This window comes from Crocuta crocuta, unplaced genomic scaffold, assembly GCF_008692635.1.
Source record: "Crocuta crocuta isolate KB4526 unplaced genomic scaffold, BGI_CrCroc_1.0 scaffold339, whole genome shotgun sequence".
NCBI classification, from domain to species: Eukaryota; Metazoa; Chordata; class Mammalia; order Carnivora; family Hyaenidae; genus Crocuta; species Crocuta crocuta.
In genome coordinates, this window is record NW_027530357.1 from 2247731 (window position 1) to 2274720 (window position 26990).

General features: G+C 42.2%; 1 protein-coding gene across 1 annotated transcript in view; it reads right to left on the reverse strand.

Annotated features, from left to right (window-relative positions):
• BICDL1 (BICD family like cargo adaptor 1) overlaps positions 1-26990 on the reverse strand; it is a 138877-nt gene that overhangs the window by 16527 nt on the left and 95360 nt on the right. Inside the window, exons 6-7 of the mRNA XM_077766048.1 lie at positions 7911-8027; positions 4915-5061 (exon numbers count right to left, since the gene is read on the reverse strand). Coding sequence (XP_077622174.1) covers positions 4915-5061; positions 7911-8027 — 264 coding nt within the window. The remainder of the gene's footprint in view (positions 1-4914; positions 5062-7910; positions 8028-26990) is intronic.

A 26990-nucleotide genomic window follows, 5' to 3' on the forward strand; every position in this document is an offset into this window, starting at 1 on the left:
TTCCACCTCTAGGTGCGGACCCAGCACAAATGGCTGTGTATGTGCCCAGAAGACAAATGCGACGTCCACAGCAGCATTCTTCCTTAAGAGACACAAATGGGGGCGGGGTGCCTGGGTAGCTCAGTTGGTTAAGCCTGGGATTCTGTGTCCTTCTCTCTGTGCCCCTGCACTGTTTGCTCTCTACCTCTTTGTCTTTCAAAAATAAATAAACATTTGAAAAAACTAAAATAATCTTTAAAGAGCCACAAATGAGGAAATAATCCAAATGCCAATATAGAATGGAGAGAGATAGTCACGTGCTGGAATACTACACAGCAGTGAAAAAAAGAACACACTGCCACTATATGCTATAAAATGGATGAATTTCATAGACATGATATAATGTCAAGAAAAAGCCTGACATTAAACAATATATAATGTGTAATTCATGTATAAAAGTTCTGAAACTTCACTGAGATACAAGAGATAAAAGTGGAAGAGAGGTCTGTCTGCTTTTGAGGAAGTGTCAGAGTACTGACTGAGGGGGCGAGAGGGAGGCCTGTAGGGTACAGATAATGGGCTTTATCTTCATCGTGGAGGTGTTACATGGGTGGGTGTGTGTGTGTATGTGTGTGTGTATATATATATATGTACAGTTTTTAATGTTTTATTTATTTTTGACAGACGGCGCAAGCAGGGGAAGGGCAGAGAGAGAGAGGGAGACAGAGGGTCAGAAATGGGCTCTGTGCTGTCAGCAGTGAGCCCGATGTGGGGCTTGAACTCATGATCCATGAGATCATGACCTGAACCAGAGTTGGATGCTCAACTGACTGAGCCATGCAGGTGCTCCACGGGGGTATATATTTGTAAAAATTCACTGGGCTGTCCACTTAAGATCTCTACGCTTTGGTGTATGTATGATGTATTTTAATGAAAAAAAAAAAATGAAGGGGAAAGGGTTTGGAAAGACACTGCGGGTAGGATTTGGAATACATGTGAATAGAAATACCGAGAATCCCCAAACCCAGGAGAGAAGTGGTCTCTGTTTTCTGTGTCACACCTCACAGTTTACAGGTAAAGCCCCAGGCCTGGGAAGGGCCTTACACAGCATGGAAGACTCAGAGAAGGAGAGGATGCCGGTGGTGGAGGGGACAGCAGGGTACTTTTCATGGCTTACAGACCAGGGCTCCTTCCTTCTCTCTTGCTGCCACTATCCACCCTTCTGGCCGTTCTATGTGGCCCCTTTCTCGTGGAGCCCAAGCAGGGCACCGCTACCTGGCCAGGTTACTACTCCCGAAGGGAAGACACGACTCCACCGCGGCTGCTGAATGCCATGCTCTGCTAGTGCCTCCGCCGCTACACTTGCTTTTAACACACAGACCGCACCTGCGGAATCTTCACATGTTCGCTAACCGCCACACACTTGTCCGCGAATCACACCTGCGCAGGAGCAATGTCTCCTACTCTTGTATTTGTGGATTGCCCACCCCTCCCTTTTACAAGATTTTTTGGAAGTTGAGGATGGGAAAAGAACACCCTGGGGTTTAAATTTAATGAACTTTTCATTAGATAGAATTTCTGGGGTCACCCCTGTTCACTAAAAATAGAGCACACACTGTCCTGTGTGTTGCAGACTGCGGGCCAGGTAGGCTTGTGGCGCCTGCAGAGGTGCAGACGCTGAGCAGCAGGGGGTGACAACTCGGGGCTCTGCCTCACGAGCGTCCACGCCAATTTGTTAGGTGCCCTAGGGCTTCACCTCTGTTGGTCAGGAGCAGACGGTGGTTGGCTAATGGCACCAAGAATCTGGATGCACCTTCACTCAGAAAAGCCTGGTGCCTGGCTGCTCAGAGAGGGAAAAAGGCACTGGCGAGCCTGCTCTGCACGGTTCCCAGGCATCAGCAATACCTGCTGGTCCAGTGGGAACTCCTCCAGCTCCAGTTATGAGAAAACTCAGAGAAGAAATTAGGGTTAAAAAAAAAAAAAAAGAAAAAGGACATTCCTAAGAAGAATTTGGCACAATTACAAATGGCATACTAAGTTGGCAAAATGCTTTACAATTATTTTCTAGGTAATTCCACATACATCTCAGTAGGAGAAGTTCGGCACACACAAGTAGAAGTTCTCATGCACTGGACAAAATTAGTTCAATTACTCATGCGCACTTGAGGGTGCTTAATTAATTGTAACAGCAAGAGAATCAAAGATTAGGACAGGTCTGCCCTGTCTGGTCAATAATTGGTCCAGAAACATATGCAGAAAAAACAAATCAGGGGAGGCTTAGATATAAGAAACCTTTAAAACAAGGAATCTCATCCTTTATATAAGAAAGATGTCACTAAATATATATATATATATATATATATATCAACAAGGAAGACACCAAACGCCTTGCAGTGCAGCACACTAACTGAGCTTACGACACTCATGCCACCAGAGGTGGCAGAAGTGGGAGCACCCTCCCGCTTCACACTGAGGGAACTAAGACGGTATGATGTTAAGTGTCAGAGCAAGGTCTACACTGCAGGCCACCTGCTCCTGGGTCACTCCACAGGGAGTGGAGCCTACGCTTTCTGATGATGAAATCCACCTGCTCACTGGGACAAGGCCCCTGCACACATCTGTAAGATGCCCATGGGGTTATAAATCAGAGGGGGACAGAATCCTCTACTGGGTATTATTAAGAGTTTAGCAAAATGCCTGATTTTTCAACTTCTTCGGTATTCAACAAATAATTTTTATCCCTATTCTCAGCCTGAAAAAAAAAATGAGAGTTGGATTTTATCAGTGGCTTAAAAATCATTGTTAGACAGTAGAACCCCAACTACATAGTGAACCAGATTAAAGAGGGGCTGCCCTGGCTGGGTAGGCCTGTTGCCCTGCCTACTCAACCTTCCTCTCATCCTTTATCTAAAACAAAGGATTAAAATCTGGAATTCTATACATTCCAAGGCCATCAAGTCTACATTTTGCAAGTTTGATTTAGGACCTCTCAACTACTATCTGAGTAAGCTGGAATTCTTATTTCTGCATTAGTACAGGCCACTTGAGCAACCAAAAGGGCTTTCTGGAAGACACTGGTAATTAGCAGCAGCCCAAGGAGAATCTCCTATGGGCTGAAGGAAAAGAATCACAAAAAGGTGGGAAAGATAAGAATTCAGCCCATAAAAGCAGATTTTTCCAAATCAAAGTGTGAACTGCCTGACTTGATGTAGGCCGTGGGGTGAGTGGCGCAATCAGATGACAGTGGGTGTGCAGATGGCAAGGATGTGAGTGTGTGTGACACGGGGCTCTTGCTGGAGAGCAAACAGCCCACTGTGTGAGCCAGGTACTGGATGGCGCATGCCAGTCCTACTCTTCCCCGTCCTGAGGTCCCCAATTCTTGATTTGAAATAACGGACTTCTCATCTGTGAATTCCAGCTAGGCTGAATGAAAGTGTCTTTCAGGCAGGGGTCACTTCTCCATTCTTCTGTGTTTGCCTTCTCCACACTCTGCCCAGCAACCCTCCTCAGCAGAGTGCTTGATAGGGTCAGAAATTCTGGTGAGACACTGACCTGCAGAGGCAAGGAATGTGCTAGACACTGTCAATGAGAACCACATGAAGGAGGTGGGGGGTGGGGGGACTGTTTTTAATTCTACTAAGGATTTACTACACTACTTTGGTAAATGATTCACTTTTTCCTAAGCCTCCATTTTAGAATGTATGCAAAAGCACTGTGTTCCCTGTAAAGTGTGCAAATGTTCACCACTATCATCATTATCAACCTTAGAAGACAAGCAAACTCCTTTCTTTCCATCTTGAAAATGGCTGTAAGGCTTTTGCCAGCACCATTTCCTAATCAACATTTACAGAGGCCCTGCTATATGCAAAGTTCCAAGCTGAAGGTACAAAACCATGGAGGGTCAAAAACTGCTCATCTGCCCGTGAAGAGGTTAATCACTCAGACGGCGGCTTAGCTGATGGTGTCCGTGACAAGTGATATCAGCCTAAGATGCTTCCTTATCCCACGTCCTAGAGGATTCCTCCCCAGCCGAACACCGAGCCCAGCGGCGTCTGCCACAGCCTGGTCTTTGGGGAGGACCTGCCTGGTGCTCCAACACAGCCGGCCGGCCGCCTCCACACCAACAACCCTGTCGCCATCTCCCCCAATCCCGGGCGCTCGGAGAATGTCCAAGGGGGAGGAACATGCTCTCAGCCACTGGCCCCAGGTGCTCCTAGGCCAGTGTGGCAAAAGCTTTGCAGCAGGTGTTATGCTCTATTTCTGTGGAGACCAGGAGCGATTGTCTTTTTATTTAGGGGGTTGGCAAGTGTGAGCCTGGGGATTTAGCTTAGGACTGGTGGCAGGTCTCAAGGACAAAATGAACATGAAGCAATTTCCTTTAGGAAGAAAAAAGAGGCCAATTACGCTCACAAAGGGGTCGGCCTATGCTTTTTCTAGCAACTGTTAGAAGCAGGATGTAAGTCTTGCTGTGTTCAGTGGGCAGCTTCTTGATTTCCGCTCAGTGCAAGCCAACTGAATGCATCAGCCTGGGAAAGCAGCAGCAGAGAGCATTGAGAGCCAAGGACAGAAAGTCACAGGCTCCCTCTGAAATCTCTAGCAGATTTCACAAACCCTAGGAGGCAGAATGACACTCCCCATGTTCCAGTCATGTTAATAGCCCAGAAAGAACTCTCTGAAACTGCTCCAGGGGCCAGTGGCTCAGAACAAATTGGAAGGATAGCCTGTGGGTAGCGATGCATTTGTTTTCAGCAGAGCCAGACTGGCCAAGTTGGTGAGCGCCCAAGGAGAACTCCAACAGGGCCCACAGAGAGAGCTCGGCTTTCCCCTCTCCTGACCCGACAGTGGCCTGGCCTCCCAGCTTTCCTTCTGGCTGGGCAGCGAAATGCCCCTTTGGCCTGGCCCTAGCTCTACAGGACAGCTTCTCTGCCTCAGTACCTGGAGGTCTTTGTCATGGCCTTGCCTCTCCAGGGTCAGCACCCGGTCCTGTAGCTCCTCCACAGTGCCCTGGAGCAGGTCGTTTTCCTCTAAGGTGGCACTGAGACGATGCTCTAGCTCCCGTTTCCGATCTGACAGCATTTTGATCTGAAAGGGCGGAGACAGTCAGTTACACCCAGGCTGATGAGTAGGCAGGGAGGAACTAGGTCCAAACACGAAGGCCTGTGTCTCCCCACGTGCTCTGCCCAGGGGCCCGGTGCCCCCATCTTTGAGACAATAGCTGTGAGCTCCCAAGATGAAGAGAAAGCCCCTCCCTTCTAGAAACCTGTCTGGGAAGAGGTGGGAGATGAACTTTGGGGAAGCTGGAATGTGGGATGCCAGGCAGAGGAAGGGAAGGGTCAGTGTTCTGGAAATTCCACAGATAAGACAGAGAAGGGCTCCACCTTGCCTGCCCATGACTTTACCTCAACCCCACAATTTCTGGGGGAGTGAAGCCTAACCCGCGGTTGCATTCTTCCTTCTCAAGTCATGAGCACAAGAAAATGCCTGAGACAGCCTCGTGAGCTGCTGTATTCTCATACTCCATGGCTCTCTTCTGTACTTTTCCCCCACTGCTAACAGGTCTGGTTCTAGAGGTTGCAGCTCAGACCTGGTGCCCCAAGTTAATGGGGGAGTTGACGGGGTACAGAAGGCAAAGCAGTGCCTGCATCAGCCCGTGTCCTGGGAAGAACAGGACGTGACACAAGCGAGTAACTGATTTTACTCAAAGTGTCGTTTTGCCTGAGCAGGTAAATTGTGAATAGAAGCAATTTCGCTTCTTTTATTAAACAGACTGGTATGTTTGTACATTGCGTCTCTAGCCAGCCTCGAGAGATATAAATCTTCTTTTAGGAAGGTCTGTCTAGTCTCTTCAATGTCAGTAAGAAAACAAAGGATAAGAGGAAAGCGATGCCAAGTCTTCAGGCCTCCAGGTGTGTAGGCTCCGGAGGCGTGCCAGCGCTCCACCAGGCCCGCGATGCTTCACCCCGAGAACACTGCCCTGCTAAGGGGCCATGGAAGCCTTCCAAGTTGTGCAGAGCCTCCTATTCATCAGTTCCCCGCTGGACTGATCTCTCAACCAGCTTCTTGTTCCCAACATGGTCAAGATGTTCTCCGTGCTCTCCAGTTTGGCCTGGAGAAGAATCCATCAAGAGGACCAACCTCCTACCCTTTCCTGGAGAGATTTTGAAATGAATGTCTAATGAATGTGTCTGAGGTTCTCTGAGATCCACCTTTCCTTCTGCTTTTTGTCTGTTCTCTCTCTCCACACCAAATTCTGTTCGGAGGGCACAGATCTTTCCTGGCCACCAATCAATCAGATAGGATGGTGTCCTGGGGAAATGAAGTATGTGGCCTTTGTCTAGAGAGATCAGGTATCTGGCTAAACAAAGAAATACTGTCTCTCAAGTGTGCACCTGGATAAGGGACCAAAAGGAAGAGGTCCTTTTTGTGAATGGGGCCACTATTCCCCACATCGAAGCACGTTACCCATGTGAAGGGAATTCTTACTCTAGTTGATTTTCATATAAATACCCTCCAACCTTTACATTTTCCTTCCATGGATAATCTTTGTTTCTCAAGTTCCAGTCAGTGAAATAACGAGGTAATAGAGTTCTGATATATAATCCTGGCCCTTTAAAAAAACTTTAGAAGTTCTGAACTACATGAAGTAATGTACTTGAACACTTTCATAGGTTGGCTTTTGAAAGTAGCAGTGTTAATGGATGAAGGCATCAACATTAGATGGCAACTCCCTCACCCCACCCTGTGCACCATTAAACCTGTGACCAAATCTGCCAGTTAGCATTCCTGGGAATGACCCTGAGTCACAAGGGTCTTGAAATAGTGAGCAGAGGGCAGAGGAAAACAGGCAGCTCGAAGGAGTCAGAGCTTTGGCAAAGGCAGTGGAACAGCAAGTCATGCACACAAGTGGTGACACACAGGCATGCCAAACCCCACCGGAACGAACTACTTACTTCGAGAACCTGCTGCTCAATACCAGTAGTATTTCCAGGGGGAGGGAGAAAGGAAGGGAAGGACAGGCAGGAGAAAAGAGAAGATATTGACATACTTTAGGAAAAACATCTTCAGGTCATTTCCGAAGCGGGGGAACAGCCACCTGGGCTTCTCTGGGCCCGACCATGTCGATGGATTCCTCAACCACAGTGGGGGTGTGCATTCATCTGGCTCTGGACCCCGAGACTGTCCCCTCAGGTGTAACTTAGCCAAAGGGTTGCTGTCCAGACAACTGGCTTAGGGGCCCTCAAGGTCAGATTAGGTGGATGCCTCCCTGGGGAAGAGCACCTATTTGGGCTGCTGATATGACTCCCCTCTACTCCCCTCCCACAACCGGGTTCTCACAGAGTTGTCCCCTAAGTGCTACTTTTTCTTTCCCTCTGGCTCACTCAGGGCCATAGACCCTGACTGCCATGCTCCGGCCTCTCATACACTTTTAACAACACTACTCTGTTCTAAGTACCACATGAGGGGCTTTCCGTGTATTAACTCATCAAACACAACAGCCCTATGAAGTAGCTACTTGTATGACTCTCATGTTATAGGTCAGAATCACAGTAAGTGCATTAAGGTGCACTGAACTGGACCTACACAGAATGGAGAAAGGGAAAGTCCTCTTTCCCATCTTCTATTGAGGACTGGCAAGGATGTTTTCAGACGGATCAACATATTCAGTAAAAGCGGGTCACTTGTGATTTCAACACACTCAGCAGTAACTCTGAGCAACCTTATTCTTCCAGATAACAGGCTACCCAGTGCAACATGAATCGAGTGCTCCCCATTTAGTTTCTTCCAGATACATCTCTAGAGATTTTTAAATTATTTTTTTAGAGACTGCAGACAGAGGAGGGTTTTGTTTCCCAGTTCAGGGGCTTCTTACCTATGAGACCCAGTGCGGCACGTGTCTAACGAGAAAAGCAAGGCCACACGGGTGGACTCACCTCAGCCTGTAGGCTTTCAAGCCTGATGATGTGCTGGTTGGTCGAGGAGTTTTTCTCCCGAAAGTCTTCTCTGAGGGCATGGACTTGCATGGAGAGTTGTCTCTCAACTTCTGAGGCCTGCAAGCAGAAGAGACCTTCAGGGAGGATTCGGAGGCTGTGCAAAGGAAGTCTGGTAAGATCTCAGCCGTTCCTTTCCCAAGCATGCCTTTACAGCTTCCTACTCTAGAAGGCGCAGAGGATGCAATGCTGGTCCGTGTGGTCCCTCGCACCCAAACAAGACAAACATCCATCTCTACTTCCACCACGGAGGAGTTTATCTTGGTAAAGACCACTTTGCTGGCCAGGGGAAATAGGCCTAAGAAACAGTAGGCTCTCAAATGTTAAGTATCATCATCATTACTCTGTACACAACAGATGCTCGGCAAACATCTACTAAATTGAGAAAAAGTCTCTGTTTTACATTCAAGAGTAAGGCCGATATACCTACTACCTTAGAAATTCCTTTATTTCTCTCATCCATTTCCTCAGCAGGGCCCGAGTGAATCATCTCTGTCTATATTTCTCACTTCCATGCAACATAGGCACTATTCAAAGTTCCCTGTCACATCTGTTCAGATTTTTTTTTAAAGACTTTATTTTTAAGTAATTTCTACACCCAACGTGGCACTCGAACCCACAACCCTGACATCAAGAGCTGCATTCTCCACTGAGCCAGCCAAGCACCCCACTATCTGTTAAGATTTTTGCCATTCCTTCCTCAAGGACACCTTTGGCAACTTTTTTAAAAAGTTTACTTATTTTGAGAGAGAGAGAGCATGAGTTGGGGGGGCGGGGCAGAGAGAGGAGGAGAAAGAGAGAATCCCAAGCAGGCTCCGCACTACAAGCGCAGAGCTCCACAACAGGCTTGAACTCACAAACCAGAAGATCATGACCTGAGCCAAAATCAGATGCTTAACCAACTGATTCACCCAGGTGTCCCCTTCTTTTGCAACTTTTAATTCTCTGGAGGAGTGTTGGCTGAGGCAGTTACTTCTCACCCTAATCCACTTATATTTTTTTTTTAATTTTTTAATGTTTTATTTATTTCTGAGAGAGAGAGAGAGAAAGAGAGAGAGAGACAGCATGAACAGGGAAGGTCAGAGAGAGAGGGAGACACAGAATCTGAAGCAAGCTCCAGGCTCTGAGCTGGCTGTCAGCACAGAGCCTGATGCGGGGCTTGAGCCCACGAACCGTGAGATCATGACCTGAGCCGAAGTCGGATGCTTAACCAACTGAGCCACCCAGGCGCCCCAATCCACTTATTTTGTAACGCTCAAACACAGGAGAACACCAACAACATTTACTGTGTCAGCACCTTCTCCTGAACATGCAGGAAGAATATTTTGAAAGAAAGCTCACTTGATAAGACGAACTCTGGTCTTTCTCCTGAAGAGTGCAGCCTAGCTCCCTGTGAGGAGAGCCCTGAACACTGCCCAGTAGAGAGAAGAGCCATTGGACAGGTTAAATAACTGCCTCTGTGCCTTTCTGAGGCCAAATGGGGTCAGTAGGCTTCATGAGTTCTTGGGAGAGATCACCGTGTGCTGACATGGTTAGGAAAGGCTCTGGAGGAGGTGGGATGGTAATAATGCTGACATGGTAGGCTGGGTGTTCAGTGAGGCTCTCACATTAACAGATACATGTTCAATAGTTGTTTTTATTTTCAAGGGCAGTATAAGCAATTGTCCATCTTTGTTTTGGTCCCATAGATTCAACCATTGCTCCCTTGGACTAGAGAGCCATATAAGGATCTCAGCCTATAGTTCTAATTTTTAAAATGTTTTTTTTTTTTAATCTTTACTTATTTTTGAGAGAGAGACAGAGAGAGAGAGAGACAGACAGACAGAGTAGAGTGTGAACAGGGGAGAAAAAGACAGAGGGAGACACAGAATTCAAAGTAGGCTACAAGCCCTGGGCTGTCAGCACAGAGCCCAACATGGAGCTTGAACTCACGAACCATGAAATCATGACCTGAGACAAAGTCGGACACTTAACCGACTGAGCCACCCAGGCGTCCCTAATTTTTAAACGATTATAAAACACACAACAAACTAAAATCAAACCGTCTCGTTTTCCTTATTCTGAATTTAATTTCAGACACCACCAGCTTGTTTTAGTTTCTTAATCACTTAGAAACACAGTGTTAGACATCCTTAATTAAAATTAACATCAGTAATATGTGCTCAGTAATTACAATGTGCCAAGAACTGTGCTAAATGCTTTAAATGCATTATCTGAATTGTCATAACCAAAGTAGTGCCTGTCAGGCTCTATTTACTAATGAGGGAAGAGACTCAGGGAAATGAAAGAACTTGCCAACCTCTCAGTAAGTGACAACACCAGAATGGTCAATTTGGGGCTGTCTTGTCTCCAGATGAGGACTGTGATGCAAGCACACTCTGTCTTGCTGCACTTCACCTCACTTCACTTCACTGCACACACTGTGCTCTTCACAAATTGGAGGTTTGTGTCAACCTGCATTGAGCAAGTCTACCAGTGCCATTCTGCCAACAACATTTGTTTACTTCCTGTCTCGTGTGTTACATTTTGATAATTCTTGATGTATTTCAAATTTTCAATATTACTTTATTTGCCATGGTAATCTGTGATCAGTGATCCTAGAAGTTACTATGGTAACTGAGGTGCCATGAAACATATCCATTTGAGAGGGCAAACTTAATAAATGTTGAATGTGTTCTGATTGCCCCACTGATGGCCATTCCCCATCTCTCTCCCTCTCCTCAGGCTTCCCTATTCCCAGAGATACAACTATATTGACATTAAGTCAGTTAATAACCCTACAGTGGCCTCTAAGTGTTCAAGTAAAAGGAAGAGTTGCACATCTCTCACTTTAAATCAAAAGCTAGAAAAGATTAAGCTTAGTGAGGAAGCCACATCAAAAGCTGAAGGAGGCCAAAAACTAGGCCTCTTGCGCCAGCCATTAGCCAAGTGGTGGACACGAAGGAAGAGGTCTTGAAGGAAATGACAAGTGCTACTCCAGTGGACACGAATGGTAAGGAAAGAAACAGCCTTATTGCTGATCTGGAGAAAGTTCCAGCGGTCTGGAAGGCAGATCAAACCTGGCACAGCACTCCCTTAATTAAGCCAAAACCTAATCCAGAGCAAGGCCCAAACTGTCTTCAATTCCGTGAAGGCTGACAGAGGTGAGGAAGCTGTAGAAGAANAGTGGATCCTGGAAACGGAATCTGTTCCTGATGAAGATGCCATGAAGACAGCTGACATGACAACGAAGCATTCAGAACATTCTGTACACTTCGGTGAGAAAGCAGCGGCGGGGTGTGAGAGGACAGACTCCAATTTTGAGAGAGGTTCCACTGTGGCTAAAATGCTATCAAACACCATCGCCTGCTACAGAGAAATCGTTTGTGAGAGGGAGAGTCTCGATATGGCACACGATATGTTGTCTTAAGAACCTGCCACAGCCACCCAGCCTTCAGTGCCTCCCACCCCGATCAGTCAGCAGCCATCACCATCGAGGCAAGACCCTCCACCAGCAAAAAGATGACTTGCCAAAAGCTCGGATGATGGTTTACATTTTCAGTTTTGGGTTTTTAAACTGAGATATTTAAGTTTTTTAAGACATAATGTGATAGCACACTTAATACACTACAGTGTAGTGTAAACAGAACTTTTATATGTACTGGAAGGCCAAAAATTTCATTTGGCTGGCTTTGTTGCGATATTTGCTTTTTTGTCATGGCCTGGAAATGGACTGGCAGGATCTCTGAGGTGTGCCTGTACTGTTTTTTTGTAGATTGAAATAGTTTTTCTTTTTTTTTTATGTCCCGCTATTAAAACCAAACCTTTACGAGTCCAAGCTAGCAAGATTTTTTTTCTTTCTTCTTTTTTCTTTCCTTCTTCTCTAATGCTAAGAAATTTTAAGACTCTCTAAATTTCTCCTAATGGAATTTAGGGCTCATAAGGAAAACTCCGTCTAATAAATGCTGCAGTTTGAATACTTGTACTGAATTCAGTTGATGATAAAGATTTCAAATATGTTTAGATTTGCAAAAAGCACTGGGCAATTCAGGCAGCTGACCTGATTCTGAGTATCATCAGCTTGACATGAATCATGAGGCAACCAAGCCACAGAGGTTGCACTGAAGGTTATAAATATACCCCAAGCTTGTATTAAAAATGCTCTTGGAGACTAGTCTCCTCTCAAAGTGATCTTCCTAGAAATAAAAATTGTCTCTTCCTATCAGGTAGCCTGACTCCAGCCAAAGACTGAGCTCCTGACCGCTAAGCTATAATGGGTCTTCTTTAAATGTGTGACTCCTCAGATATGACCAGGCATGTACTGTTCACAAAGGCTTTTAACCTACATCTCTCATTTGACTTTCTGAAAGGCTTATGAAGCAGGAACGACTGGCCTTGTTTTTCAGACAAGGAGGTGGAGGCTGAGAGAAAGTGGCACCATTCCGGTCTCTGGCTTCCCAGTTCTGTGCTTTCCCATCACATAGAGCTGCCTCTGGCCAGGTGGCCAGTCATGTGTCTGTTATGTGATGGAGAGGATATATCACTCAGAGTAATAAAATTTTACAGAGTACTACCATTTACAAGGAGCTAATGCACCTCTCCAAGCAAATTATTTTCTTCTTCTTCAAAGACAGACTCTGGCTCAGAACTTCAGACCTAACAGAATGAGTATTAGCTATTACTGCATATAAATTAAATAATAATCTTTTAAGTTTGTACATAACCCATGTTCTAGATGCTTTCTTTCTTTTAAAGTTTATTTATTTATTTAGAGAGAGCATGCGCGCACACGCATGTGCGTGTGCTCATGAGGGACAGAGAGAGAAGTAAAGACAGAGAATCCCAATCAGGCTTCACACTGTCAGCACACAGCCAATGTGGGGCTCAAACCCACGAGTTGTGAGACCATGTCCACGAGTTGGACACTTAACTGACTGAGCCACCCAGGCACCCCTAGATACTTTCTGATCAAAGTATGAGGAAGCCTGCAAAGCCAGTCTTAGCTCCATAATGAATTTCAAACTGTCTTTGGCGTTCCTCAAGTAGTCGAGTTAGCCAGGACAACGGGGGTCTCTCTGAATGGACCCGCTCTGCTCCTGAGAGAACAGATGGTATACTGGAAAGAAAAAAGTTGAGTCAGATGATCAAGGTTAGAGTTCCTATCCTACCACATAAACGTATGCAAGTTATAGGAGTCATTTAACTGGAGTCTTATTTTCTCAAATTACAGACCTATTCTTCTTCTTCTTTTTTTTTTTTTTTAAATGTTTTATTTATTTCTAGGAGAGAGAGACAGCGTGAGCAGGGGAGGGTCAGAGAGAGAGGGAGTCACAGACCGAAAGAGCCTCCAGGCTCTGAGCTGGCAGTCAGCACAGAGCCCGATGCGGGGCTCGAACCCACGAACCGCGAGATCATGACCTAAGCGAAAGTCGGACACTCAACCGACTAAGCCACCCAGGCGCCCCAGACCTATTCTTCTTTTATGAAATACCACAAAAAGCGCAGGTCTAAAGGAATGCCCCTTTCCCTATTTTTTTTTAAGTTTATTTATTTATATTGTGTGTGTGTGTGTGTGTGTGTGTGTGTGAGAGAGAGAGAGAGAGAGAGAGAGGAGACAGAGAACACAAACAAGTGGGGGAGGGGCAGAAAAGGACAGAGAGAATCCCAAGCAGGCTCTGTGCTGTCAGCGTGGAGCCCCAAGTGGGGCTCAAACCCATGAACCTTAACTGACCGAACCACCCAGGTGCCCCCCTTTTCCCTATTTTTTTTTAATTTTGTTTTTAATGTTTTATTTATTTCTGAGAGAGAGAAAGGCGCAGTGTGAGCAAGGGAGGGTCAGAGAGAGAGGGAGATACAGAATCTGAAGACAGGCTCCAGGCTCTGAGCTAGCTGTCAGCACAGATCCCGATGCGGGCCTCGAACCCACGGACCAAGAGATCATGACCTGAGCCAAAGTCAGACGCTTAACCGACTGAGCCACCCAGGTGCCCTCCTTTTCCCTATTTCTAATTCAGGACTTTATGATATTGAACTGAATCACTGAAGTTCAGAGAAATAATGAAAGGAAAGAAATACTGCATTGCTACAAATTTAGGACAGTAGTGGGAAACAGTAAAATATCCAAGGATCAGTGTTTTTTGTTTATTTGTCTTTAAAACGAGGTACTACTAAGAACACAATGTGTATGTTATAGGGTGCTATCATGTGCACAGTCTACTTCTGGGGTTTGCACTGCGAACAGGCTGTTAAGTGACTTGACTAACATCACGGAGATGGTGGATCAAGCCAAAAACAATATAGAGAAACACACAAATAACTGGCAGCCATACCTTTCATTTCTGCTCTCCTGGTGGCCTTTCAAAGCTATTAATAGGCAGCAAATATTCAGGAGCCGTACCCCTCTTGGAAATACCAATTTCCCTACTTCTAGTTTTGGGGCAGCAGTCAGGGCCCCAGAACAGTTATTGGTGGTGGTAGTGAAGTAACAGTAGGGCAATTCAGTCTTAGAGTAGAAAATCACAGGGACTTACACAGTGGGTTTCAAAATGATGACTTTTGGCTACTGTGCCTGATTAAGCAGCCAGTAACAGCTGTGGCAAAACTGTGGCAAAGTATGATATCTGTAATCATAGGCAAATATAAGAAAATGGTATGATTTTAGTTCAGGTATTTGTTCTTTGGTTTTTGAAATCAAAATTTTTTTCCATAGTAAGAGTAACAACTGTTCAGAATAAAAATATAAAGAAGATCTGACTGAAGATCTGATCTTCAGAAGGACTGAAATGAGTTACAGTCTCCACTTGCTCCTAGTCATCAGTATCCCTCCCCAGTGACATCTTTACCATCATCCACATTACAGAGGTTTCAGGGGAGTCCTTCTAAAAAGTCCTGTTCATATCTAAAATATCATAAAAACTTATGCCTCTAACAATACATATATTTTAACATATTTTCCACATCTATATGTAGATTTACCATATTCATTTTAGCAATTGTCCATATTTAGGGACAGCGGGATGGCTCAGTCAGTTAAGCATCCAACTCTTGGTTTCGGCTCAGGTCATGATCTCAAGTTTCATGAGATCGAGTCCAGTGTTTGGCTCTGAGCTGACAGTGCAGAGCCTGCTTGGAATTCTCTCTCCCCTGACCCCCTCTCACTGCTCCTCCCCTGCTTGTGTTCTCTCTCTCAAAATAAATAAACATTAAAAAAACCCAAAACTATCTGTAGTTATGTAAATATAATTTACTTAATCCCTACTTATGAACACTTAAGAGTGCTCCAAGTCTTTGCTATTATAAACACTGCTGCAAATAAAAAAACATCCTTGCTTATCTATCTTTGTGCTTGTGGGAGAATATCTTCTAAGTGAATAAATTCCTAAAAGTGGAATTGCTAGGTAAAAGAATACATATATTCACTTTGATAGGTATTGCCAAACTCCCCCCTAAAAACACTGCCCTAGTTTATATCCCCATCAACAGTATGGATGTGCCTGCTTCTCAACACCTTGCCACGACTGGGTATTATGAAATATTTTAATCTTTAGATACTTATTTCTAATATTCTTATCTCAAAACATTGTCTTTTTTACTTTCATTGCATACAGATTGGATAATAAACAAGACATTTGAGAAATAACTCTAGTTCTGTTTCAGTGCTGAAAAGCACAGAGTGCTTGGGTTATTATTAATTAATCCTCAAGTTGGCAAAACAAACTGACAATGCGTTACTTCTCCCTGAGACGCCTGATTTGGTCAGAGTACCATCTAGGACACATTACTTTCTCTTCCCTGAGCAGAGCTATTCCATGATTACTCTTCCTATTGGCATGAGTAATAACACAGGAACATTTCCCCAAACTAGAACATTTGGATTAAATTTGTTTAAACTGGCCAAAGCAGAACTGTTAACTATATACTTTCTTGTTAAATGGAAAAGAAATTGCATTAACACAGGAGCATCCATTTAACTTATCTGTTAAAAGGAAAAAAACAAAACAAAACCAAAAACCAGTCAGCTTAGAAACTGCAGTAGGAAAGAAATTAATAGTTAATAAAAATTAACTATTTTAATACTCTGCCTGATTTACTGAGTTTTACTTAAAGGGAGAAATTCTCAATCCTTTTTCTGCCAGGGCACGATAATGGCCATCTGTTTGAAATGCCTTGGGGGTGACAATGAGAATAATAGAGCCTATGGCAAGGGGTTTCACGTATCAAGCATTGACTGTGTGCTTTACCACCCTGTTTTAAGCATTTCACATTTATTATCTCATTTAATCCTTCTAACAGAAGAAGTAGGTACTCTGACTTGCCTCACTGACAGATGAGGATATCAAGGGTAAGACATTTTCCCAAGGTCACACTGGTAGTGATTAAGTACTGAAATGGGATCCCACCCAGGTCTGCAGCCTCTATACTCACTCAGACTCCTATTAGCCTCGACATATAGCATCCTCTTCCTAGCCTCCCCTTGCTCCGTCTCAGAAATGCTTACCGAGGTGAAAGTGACATTAGAGCAACAAGCTTGTATTCTCATTTAAAACAAGAGGCAAATTATTTAAAACCATTTGTACTTTGCTGTGGTTGAAAATTGTTGCTTTAGCACACTGCTTAAAAAATAATTACATTTATTTTTCAATTTAAATGTAACAGAACCTCATTTCAGGATTAAAAAAAATACCATTAGCATTTTGGGTTTTTCCCCTAATCTTTCTACACATGACTGTGTACAATTAGTTATGACTATACTGTTCATACTTAGCACTGTATCAAAAACATTTCCAAGTTATTCTTCTTCTTATCAACTTAAATGACTGCACAATATTCTATCATGTAGATGTGTTATAATTTTCTTTACCACTCCTTATGGTTAGGCAGCTGGGATTTCCTCATATTTCACAATTACAATAAATACATGTGACTGGTGTGGTGGGTAAGAAGCACTTGAATAGAAATGGAATAGACAACCGTACTAGGTCAGAAAGGGAGAGGACTATGCTTTAGAAAAGAAAATCTACACCAATATGAACCAAAACAGGTTTATTATTAGCCTTTGGTTAACTGAAAAATCCAATTAACCAGAGGTCTATATTTTCTTATATTCTAGATTTTACTGTTAAAAACATTTATATTCATTAATTGGTGCCATGAGCCTATTAACAGCATATTACATGATAAGACTTTTTTTTTTCACTCTTGGTTATTTATGATAATAATAGCGAGAGCCATCTATCTACTGGATGAATTATAAATAAATGCAAAAAATGTAAAATCATCTTCTTGTTCTCACTAGGCTTCCAAAAGCCAATTTCTCCCAAAGGCTTTAAAAAGTAAAACTAAGAAGTAAAATTTGTCATGTATTTATATTTTCCTTAATGTATGGAGACAATAAGACTTTTACCACTACCTTTACAAAGAAAAGTCTTCATTTCTAGTAATGAGGGTTTTGTAGCCTGACCTTCCTACTGGAAACAACTGAAAATAGTGGGTAAAATAGGAAAGATGTCTTCAAAGCATCAGAGCTGACAAAAATAGTGATAGATCTATGTTAATGTTTCACACATGCAAATTATTACAACTAATGGATTATGATCAGTATGAAATAAACCTAACTACGCTACAAATCAATAACATGGCTACACAGAAAGGGATGGAGAAAAAAGGAACTAAATAACTGGAAAATAGTTTTTTGTTTTTTTTTTTAAGTTTATTTGAGAGAGCGAGAGCGAGCAAGCACGAGCAGTGGAGGGGCAGACAGAGAGGGGGAGAGAGAATCCCAAGCAGGCTCCACACCGTTGTCAGCACAGAACCTGACATGAGGCTCCAGTTCACAAATGGTGAGATCATGACCTGTGCCGAGATCAAGAGTCAGACACTCAACCAACTGAGCCACCCAGGTGTCCTGGGAAAACAGTATTTTGACTATACACTGTAAGGTTTAAGAGAAAAGGCATATACACAGATACTGCACTGTAGTTAATAAATCTGTTTCTTAGGGCGCCAGAGTGGCTCTGGTGGTTTAGCGTCTGACTCTTGATTTCAGCTCAGGTCATGGTCTTACAGTTGTGAGGTTTAGCCTCACATTGGGCTCTGCGCTGGGCATGGAGCCTGCTTAAGATTCTCTCCCTCTTTCTTTCCTCCACTTGCTTTCTCTCTCAAAAAATTTTTTTTGATTCTCACAGAGGTATGGGTCAGTGGTTCTGACACTACTGTATGTGTTTAATAGAAATGAACAAATAAGTAAGTACTATCATGAGAACCAAGTTTTTTCTTTTGCAGAAAGATAAGGTACAAATAAGGAATGAAGGATAGACTAAATTCTGTGGTGTTGGACTGGAATCAGAGATATCAGTAAGAACTTACTAATATTTTTTACAAATGGATAGATTGAGAAATAATGATGGATGTCTGTTAATGAAAATCATCATTAGGCAAGCAACACAGTGTTAGTGTTTCCCTCATTTCCTAGACCTAGCTTCTGGGAGGGCCCCAAAGTAACAACATCCTAGTGCACACTTACTATTCAGATCTGTTTCCTTTTTTTATTTTTACTTTTTCTTTTTTTTTTAAATTTATTTTATTAATTTACATCCAAGTTGGCATATAGTGCAACAACGATTTCAGGAGTGGATTCCTTAATGCCCCTCACCCATTTAGCCCATTTCTCTCCTACAACCCCTCTAGCAACCCTCTGTTTGCTCTCCATATTTAAGAGTCTCTTATGTTTTGCCCCCTCCCTGTTTTTATATTATTTTTGCTTCCATTCCCTTATGTTCACCTGTTCTGTCTTAAAGTCCTCATATGAGTGAAGTCATACAGTATTTGTCTTTCTTTGACTAATTTCACTTAGCCCAATATCCTCCATTCTATCCACGTAGTTGTAAATGGCAAGATTTCATTCTTTCTGATTGCCAAGTAATACTCCATTATATATATATATATACCACATCTTCTTTATCCATTCATCCATCAATGGACATTTGGGCTCTTTCTAGACTTTGGCTATTGTTGATACCTCTGCTATAAACACTGGGGTGCACGTAACCCTTTGAAACAGCATACTTGTATCTGCCGGATAAATACCTAATAGTGCAACTGCTGGGTTGTAGGGCAGTTCTATTTTTAGTTTTTTGAAGAAACTCCATACTGTTTTCCAGAGTGGCTGCGCCAGTTTGCGTTCCCACCAGCAGTGACAAAGAGATCCTCTTTTTCTGCATCCTCACCAACATCTGTTGTTGCCTGAGTTGTTAATGTTAGCCATTCTGACAGGTGTGAGGTGGTATCTCATTGTGGTTTTGATCTGTATTTCCCTGATGATGAGTGATGTTGAGCATTTTTTCATGTGTTGGTTGGCCATCTGGATGTCTTCTTTGGAGATGTGTCTATTCATGTCTTTTGCCCATTTCTTCACTGGATTATTTGTTTTTTGGGTGTTGAGTTTGGTAAGTTCTTTATAGATTTCAGATACTAACCCTTTATCTGATATGTCATTTGCAAATATCTTTTCCCATTCTGTCAGTTGCCTTTTAGTTTTGCTGATTGTTTCCTTTGCTGTGCTTTTTATTTTGCTGAGATCCCAATAGTTCATTTTTGCTTTTTGCTTTTGTTTCCCTTGCCTCTGGAGACCTGTTGAGTAAGAAGTTGCTGTGGCCAAGGTCAAAGAGGTTTTTGCCTGCTTTCTCATCGAGGATTTTGATGGCTTCCTGTCTTATGTTTAGGTCTTTCATCCATTTTGAGTTTATTTTTGTGTATGGTATAAGAAAGTGGCCCAGATTCATTTTTCTGCATGTCGCTGTCCAGTTTTCCCAGCACCACTTGCTGAAGAGACTGTCTTTATTCCATTGGATATTCTCTCCTGCTTTGCCTAAGTCAAAGATGAGTTGGCCATTCATTTGTGGGTCCATTTCTGGATTCTCTCTTCTGTTCCACTGATCTAAGTGTCTGTTTTTGTGCTAGTGCTATACTTCCTTGATGATTACAGCTTTGTAATACAGCTTGAAGTCTGGGATTGTGATGCCTCCTGTTTTAGTTTTCTTTTTCAAGACTGCTTTAGCTATTTGGGGTCTTTTCTGGTTCCATACAAATTTTAGGAATGTTCGTTCTAGCTCTGTGAAGAATGCTGGTGTTATTTTGATAGATATTGCATTGAGTATGTAGATTGCTTTGGGTAGTATTGACATTTTAACAATATTTGTTCTTCCTATCCAGAAGCATGGAATATTTTTCCTTTTTTTTTTTATGTCTTCTTCAATTTATTTCAGAAGCTTTCTACAGTTTTCAGTGTATAGATTTTTCACCTCTTTGGTTAGATTTATTCCTAGGTATTTTATGGTTTTTGGTGCAATTGTAAATGGGATCAATTCTTTGATTTCTCTTTCTGTTGCTTCATTGTTGGTGTATAGGAATGCAACTGATTTCTGTGCATTGATTTTATATCCATGAATTCAACTTTGCTGAATTCATGGATCAGTTCTAGCAGTTTTTTTGGTGGAATCTTTTGGGTTTTCCATATAGAGTATCATGTCATCCGTGAAGAGTGAAAGCTTGACCTCCTCCTGGCGGATTTGAATGCCTTTTATTTCTTTGTGTTGTCTGATCGCTGAGGCTAAGATTTCCAGTACTATGTTGAATTGTTGTAGACTCTAAGTCTAAAGTTCTCAGCCAGCATGGGAGCAGATGCAGGATTAAAATAGGAGAGAGATGGCTAATGTCCGGGAAAAGACAAGAGCCTCAAACAAGTGTTCTTGCCCCGTATTCATCAAGATCAGAAGGCTTACAAACGTGATGGGCATGCACAAAGAAACAATGAATTGGTGAACATCAACTCATGGGCATGAGGGAAAGGGGGTTTTGAAGATATACAGTGTTTGGGTCAATACAAAACAAAATCCTGGCACCGGGCAGATGGGCAGATGGTTGTTAAAGGCAGACAGGAGGCAACATGTCTGTTTACCTTAGCTAGCTAGGGATAAGACAGATAGGGCAAAACACTTCAAGGTTAACAAGGCACCTTTTCTTTTGTAAATCAGCTCCACTCTGGGTAGCATCACCCTCAGTGCAGTGCAGCAGTCTATAGCCCTATGGCCCTGCTGACCTAATTTGGTCCTTCCTTCCTATGAAGGCAGCTTTTTGCTATAGCTATATACTATATATAGCTATATACTAAATTGGGGGGCGTTTTTCCCTGAACACCTAATCTTAGGTACACACACACACACACACACACACACACACACACACCTAATACATATACCTTTGAATGGCTGCCTCTGCACCCCTCTCTATTCTGGGGTGCCTCTGAACTTCTCTATTTTTGGTGCCTTTGCACCTTCCTATTCTGGGGTGTTAATCTTTTTTCTCCAAACTCGGGTGAGAGAATCCCATGGCTTTGTACTTCTTTATGCCTTGTTAACCAATTGGTGTAAGCCCTGGGGGATCCCTAAGTTTATTCCTTACTTTGGATAATGGTGGTAAGAGTGGACATCCCGGTCTTATTCCTGACCTTAGGGGGAAAGCTCTCAGTTTTTTCCCACTGAGGATGATATTAGCATTGGGTCTTTCATGTATGGCTTTTATGGCAGATCTTCATTTCTAAATGCCAATCTGGAATAAATGAACCAAGGCTCCTTGGAGAGATGCCTGGCTCCAGGGTTGGGGCAGGATAAATACAAGATGAGCCTGGGACATCCTGAGATGCCAGAAATAAAGGAAATGCTCAAAATCTGATGGAGGCATACTGAACAGACATAGGTGTTAACTTGAAGAAGCTCCCAATGGCAAAGGCTAGGACCATCTGATCAATAAAACAATGACAGTGATGGATTATAACACACAGAATAAGTGAAATACTCATGAGTTCACACTGATAAACAAACAAACAAACAAACAAACAAAAACGGAGGGAAAAGGGCAGCTCTCACAGAAGAATTAGAATTAATAAATGTAGAGGAAATGAAGACAGATGATCGCCATTAGGTGAACATTGTAGTAATGGGCACTGAAGGCAAGAACCAGAGAGTGAACGCTACAGCCATCAAGCAAAATCTGATGAGAAACAGGACATCTGCACAGTCTCCAAGTATCTCCCCATAAGACTGACTGATTATGAGTAGTAACCTCACAGTGGGGAAGCCAGGCATACACTACCTTGAACAAGTGATAAAAGTTAGTATCACCAGTAAAAAGAAAACAAAAGAAAAAACCCATGTATAGGATGTACTGAGAAAGACACAACCACACTTCTATGCTATTGCTGGAAGAGTGCACAACCTCAGATGATCATGACAAAACATTAGACAGATGCCAACTGAGGAACTTTTTATAAAATAATTGGTCAGTACTCTTCATGTGTATCAAGTTCAAGAAAAACGAAGACAGACAGGAACTGTCAGAGACTGGAGGAGACTCAACAACAGCAGCAACAAAATAAACGCAATATGGGAGTCTGAAATGGATCCTGGGCCAGAGAAAGAACACTGGTGGGACATTACTGTCTCATTGTTAATCTATACTGTACTAGGTACTGTACGATGGTTACAAAAGATGTTGACATTAAGGGAAGCTGGATGAAGGGTATATGAGAATTTCTATATTGTGTTTCTAACTTCTCTGTATGTCTAATGTTATTTTTAAAAAATGCCAGATTGGAAGTGCCCCTAGACACATGGCAAAAGAAATCATTTCTGAAGGATGGTACCTCCAACCAAAGCTCAAATTATCTCCACAGTTTTCTAATAAAAACAATCAGATTATAGTAAAAGAAAAACAAAACATACCCATGAAAACTAGGACTCATGAACAAGAATCAGCAAAAACAACAGCAGAAACAGAATCACAAAGACTACAGATCCTAAATTATCAGATATAAATTATAAGGCAACTGTGTTAATTATGTCTAGATACATAAAAGATTAAGACCTAAGATGTCTAGGAATAAAAAAATAATAGTCGAAATTAAAACCCAATGGGTAATATCAAAATTGAAGACTTCTAAGCATTAGAAGACATTATTAAAAAAATAAATCTGTAAGGTTCAGATTGGCAGAAAGTTATCTGCAAACTTACATCTGACAAAGGACTTCTATGCACAATATATAAAAATGTCTAATTCAATAATAAAAAGATAAATTAAGTTTTTAAACAGGGGAAAAAATTTTTATAGATATGTAACAGAGGAAGACCTATGGATGGCCAATAAGCACATGAAAAAGTGTCCAACATCACTGGTCACCAGGGAAATGTAAATTGAAACCACAAGGAGACAACTTTACACATTGTTAAGAAGGCTATAATTAAAAAGACTGACAATACAAAATGCTGGCAACTGTGAAACAACTAGAATTCCCATACATTGTTGGTGGGAGTATAATATGGCAAAACCCACTTTGGAAAAAAAGCCTTGCAATTTCTTATAAATGTCATGAACAGGGTTTAAGAACACATGAGACTAGTGAAGAGCAAATTACCAAATCAGAAGACTCATCTGAGGGAGTCAGACTAGTCAGAAGGCATTAGAGACTACACAGACGAGAAGGGATGGAATATAGAAGAGCTATGCTAGCATATCCTCAGTAATATAAACTGCAATTCCATAAAGGGAAGAGTGAATGGAAAAGAAGATAATGGCTGCTAATCTCCTAACTGATGAATACAATTCAAACCTCAAAAAGCCCAATGAAATGTAAGCAAAATAAATAAAACCTGAGGCATAACAAGTGGAGTGGTACTGATGTTTGCTAACATTCAAAGAAAAGCATTTTCTTTTCCTGGTTTCTCATCTTAGGTTTCAACCAGGTTGAAGTGAATTTTACTAATTACTTTAATCTCTCTCTTGCTAGACCTTGAGCACATCATTGATGCTTAATGCATATTTGGAGAATGAACGGTTTATGCTTTCTTATTAGAAAAGTCAGTTCTCTTAGCAAGCTATGTTTCGTTTTATAATACAGAGCATCCTCTTTAAACTCTGCAAAGCATTACTTTACTATCAAGCCAGAGGAAACACAGAAACAAACATCTAACAATTCCTTCAGGTGAAAAATTTGAGATTTTAACAAAATGAAGTTTTACATTGTTCAAGGCTTTCGTTTTATTTAAAAAAAAATTTTTTTTTTTTTAAGTAGGCTCCATGCCCAATGTGGGGCTTGAACTCATGATCCTGAGATCAATCTCATGCTCCACTGACTGAGCCAGCCAGGTGCCCCAAAGTTCATTCTCTCTATACCCAACATGGGGCTCAACCCATGACCCCACGATGAAGAGTCACATGCTCTTCTGACTAAGCCAGTCAGGTGCCCCCAAGCCTTTCATTTTAATGTTTAATAGGAACCTGCTGTTCTGAACAACACAAACTTGAGTGCCTATAAAGGCAGACATTTACCCATGTAATCCATTTTATGTTATTGGGTTTTCATACATTTTTGCTGTTACATGATAATGGTGTGGCTGTAGACATCTGCTGTACTGCCTTATTAATGAATACTATCTTCATTCAGACACATATGCAGGCAGATGAAACTCACTCTATACCTAAAATTTATATCCAGGCGTACGTAGCTTGAAGATATTGTTAGTTTGATTCCAGACCACCACAATAAAACAAACATCACAATAAAACGAGTAAAATAAATATTTTGGTTTTCCTGTGCACATAAAAGTTGTGATTACACAAGGGTGCCTCAGTTGAGTCTCTGACTCTTGATTTTGGCTCAGGTCATGATCCCAGGGTTGTGGGATCAAGCTGTTAGGCTCTGTGCTGAGCGTGGAATGTGCTCAAGAATCTCTCTCTCTCCCTCTTTGTCAAAACAAACAAAAAAAGGTATGTTTACACTACACTGTAATCTATTAAGTGTGCAATCTCACTATGTCTAAAAAAAAACCCTTACATATTTCAGTTTAAAAACACTTTATTGCAAAAAACCTACTTCACCCACTCAAGTCTTGAACCCTCCACTCCTCCAAGAGGGATGGAGTCCACTTCTTCCACATTCATGTCAAACAGCATTAACTTCTCCACGCCACTAGAGCTCTTGGGTGACCAGGTGCTCTGCCAGTGAGCAGTAACATTTTGACAGGAATCTTTTTTTCTGAGCAGTGGGTCTCCAGAGCTGGCTTAAGATATTCAACAGATGTGCTGCCATCCAGGCTTTGTTGTTCCATTTACAGAGCACAAGCAGAGTAGATTTAGCATAATTCTTAGGGACCCTCAGATTTTCAGAAAGGTAAATGGTGTCTTCCACTCAAAGACACCAGCTGCACTAGCCCCTAACAAGAGAGTCAGCCTGTCCCTTGAAGCTTTGAGGTCAGGCACTGACTTCTCCTCTCCAGCTACCAGGGTCCTACATGGCATCTTCCCCGGATAGTAGATGCTTCCATCTGCATTGAACATCTGCTGTTTGGTGTGGCCACCTTCACGAATGATCTGAGCTGAGTAGATCTTCTGGATAACCTGCTGCAGCTTCTACATGAGCCCCTGCTGCCTCACCCTGCACTTTTGTGTTATGGGGACAGCTTCTTTCCTTAAACCTCGTGAACCAAGCTCTGCTAACTTCACACGTTTCTTCTACAGCTTCCTCACCTCTGTCAGCCTTCACGGAATTGAAGACAGTTTGGGCCTTGCTCTGGATTAGGTTTTGGCTTAATTAAGGGAGTGCTGTGCCAGGTTTGATCTGCCATCCAGACCGCTGGAACTTTCTCCAGATCAGCAATAAGGCTGTTTCTTTCCTTACCATTCGTGTCCACTGGAGTAGCACTTGTCATTTCCTTCAAGACCTCTTCCTTCGCGTCCACCACTTGGCTAATGGCTGGCGCAAGAGGCCTAGTTTTTGGCCTCCTTCAGCTTTTGATGTGGCTTCCTCACTAAGCTTAATCTTTTCTAGCTTTTGATTTAAAGTGAGAGATGTGCAACTCTTCCTTTTACTTGAACACTTAGAGGCCACTGTAGGGTTATTAACTGACTTAATGTCAATATAGTTGTATCTCTGGGAATAGGGAAGCCTGAGGAGAGGGAGAGAGATGGGGAATGGCCATCAGTGGGGCAATCAGAACACATTCAACATTTATTAAGTTTGCCCTCTCAAATGGATATGTTTCATGGCACCTCAAACAGTTACCATAGTACCATCCAGGATCACTGATCACAGATTGCCACAGCAAATATAATAATAAAAATTTTAATAATACTGAAAAAGTTTGAAATACATCAAGAGAATTATCAAAATGTAACACAAGAGACAGAAGTGAGTACTTGTTGGCAAAATGACACTGGTAGATATGCTCAATGCAGGTTGCCACAAACCTCCAATTTGTAAAAAAATGCATTATCTTTAAATTCCAATAAAGCAAAACACAGTAAAATGAGGTATACCTGTATAAGGATGTTCACCACAGTATTGTTTTTAATATTAAGAAAAAGTGAAAGAAATCTAAATGTTTGCTGTTAGCAGACTGGATGTAAAAAGTTATAGTGGATCAGTGCCATGGAATGTTACATACATCTACCTGCATTAATATGGAAATATTTCATAATGTAATCTAAAGTTTAAAAAATACCATATTTGATCTCATCACACAAAACTATGTGTGTGTGTATATATACACACACATATATATATATATACACACGCACACATGCATGAAAATGCACACTTCTATAAGAATGTCTGGAAGGCTATTCATTAAAATGTTATCCGTGATTACCTCTGGGGGATATTCACTTTGGAAAAAATTACTTTTCTGTAGTGTCTGAATATTTTATAGAAGTGTATTATCTTAATATGAAGAAAAATAAAGCTATTTTTTTATTTTAAAAAAATGAGTAACTTCAGGCACACGGGTGGCTCAGCAGTTAAGTGTCTGACTCTTGGTTTTCAGTTCAGGTCATGATCTCACGGTTTTGTAAGTTTGAGCCCCGTGTCGGGCTCTGCATATTGTAAGTGTCAAACAAAAGATCAGGATTTGCAGTAATATGATGCTGGGCAGAGTCACAAGGAACCTCAGACAATATAAACATAGAAAGACTGAGGGGGAATAGAATTCATTCAT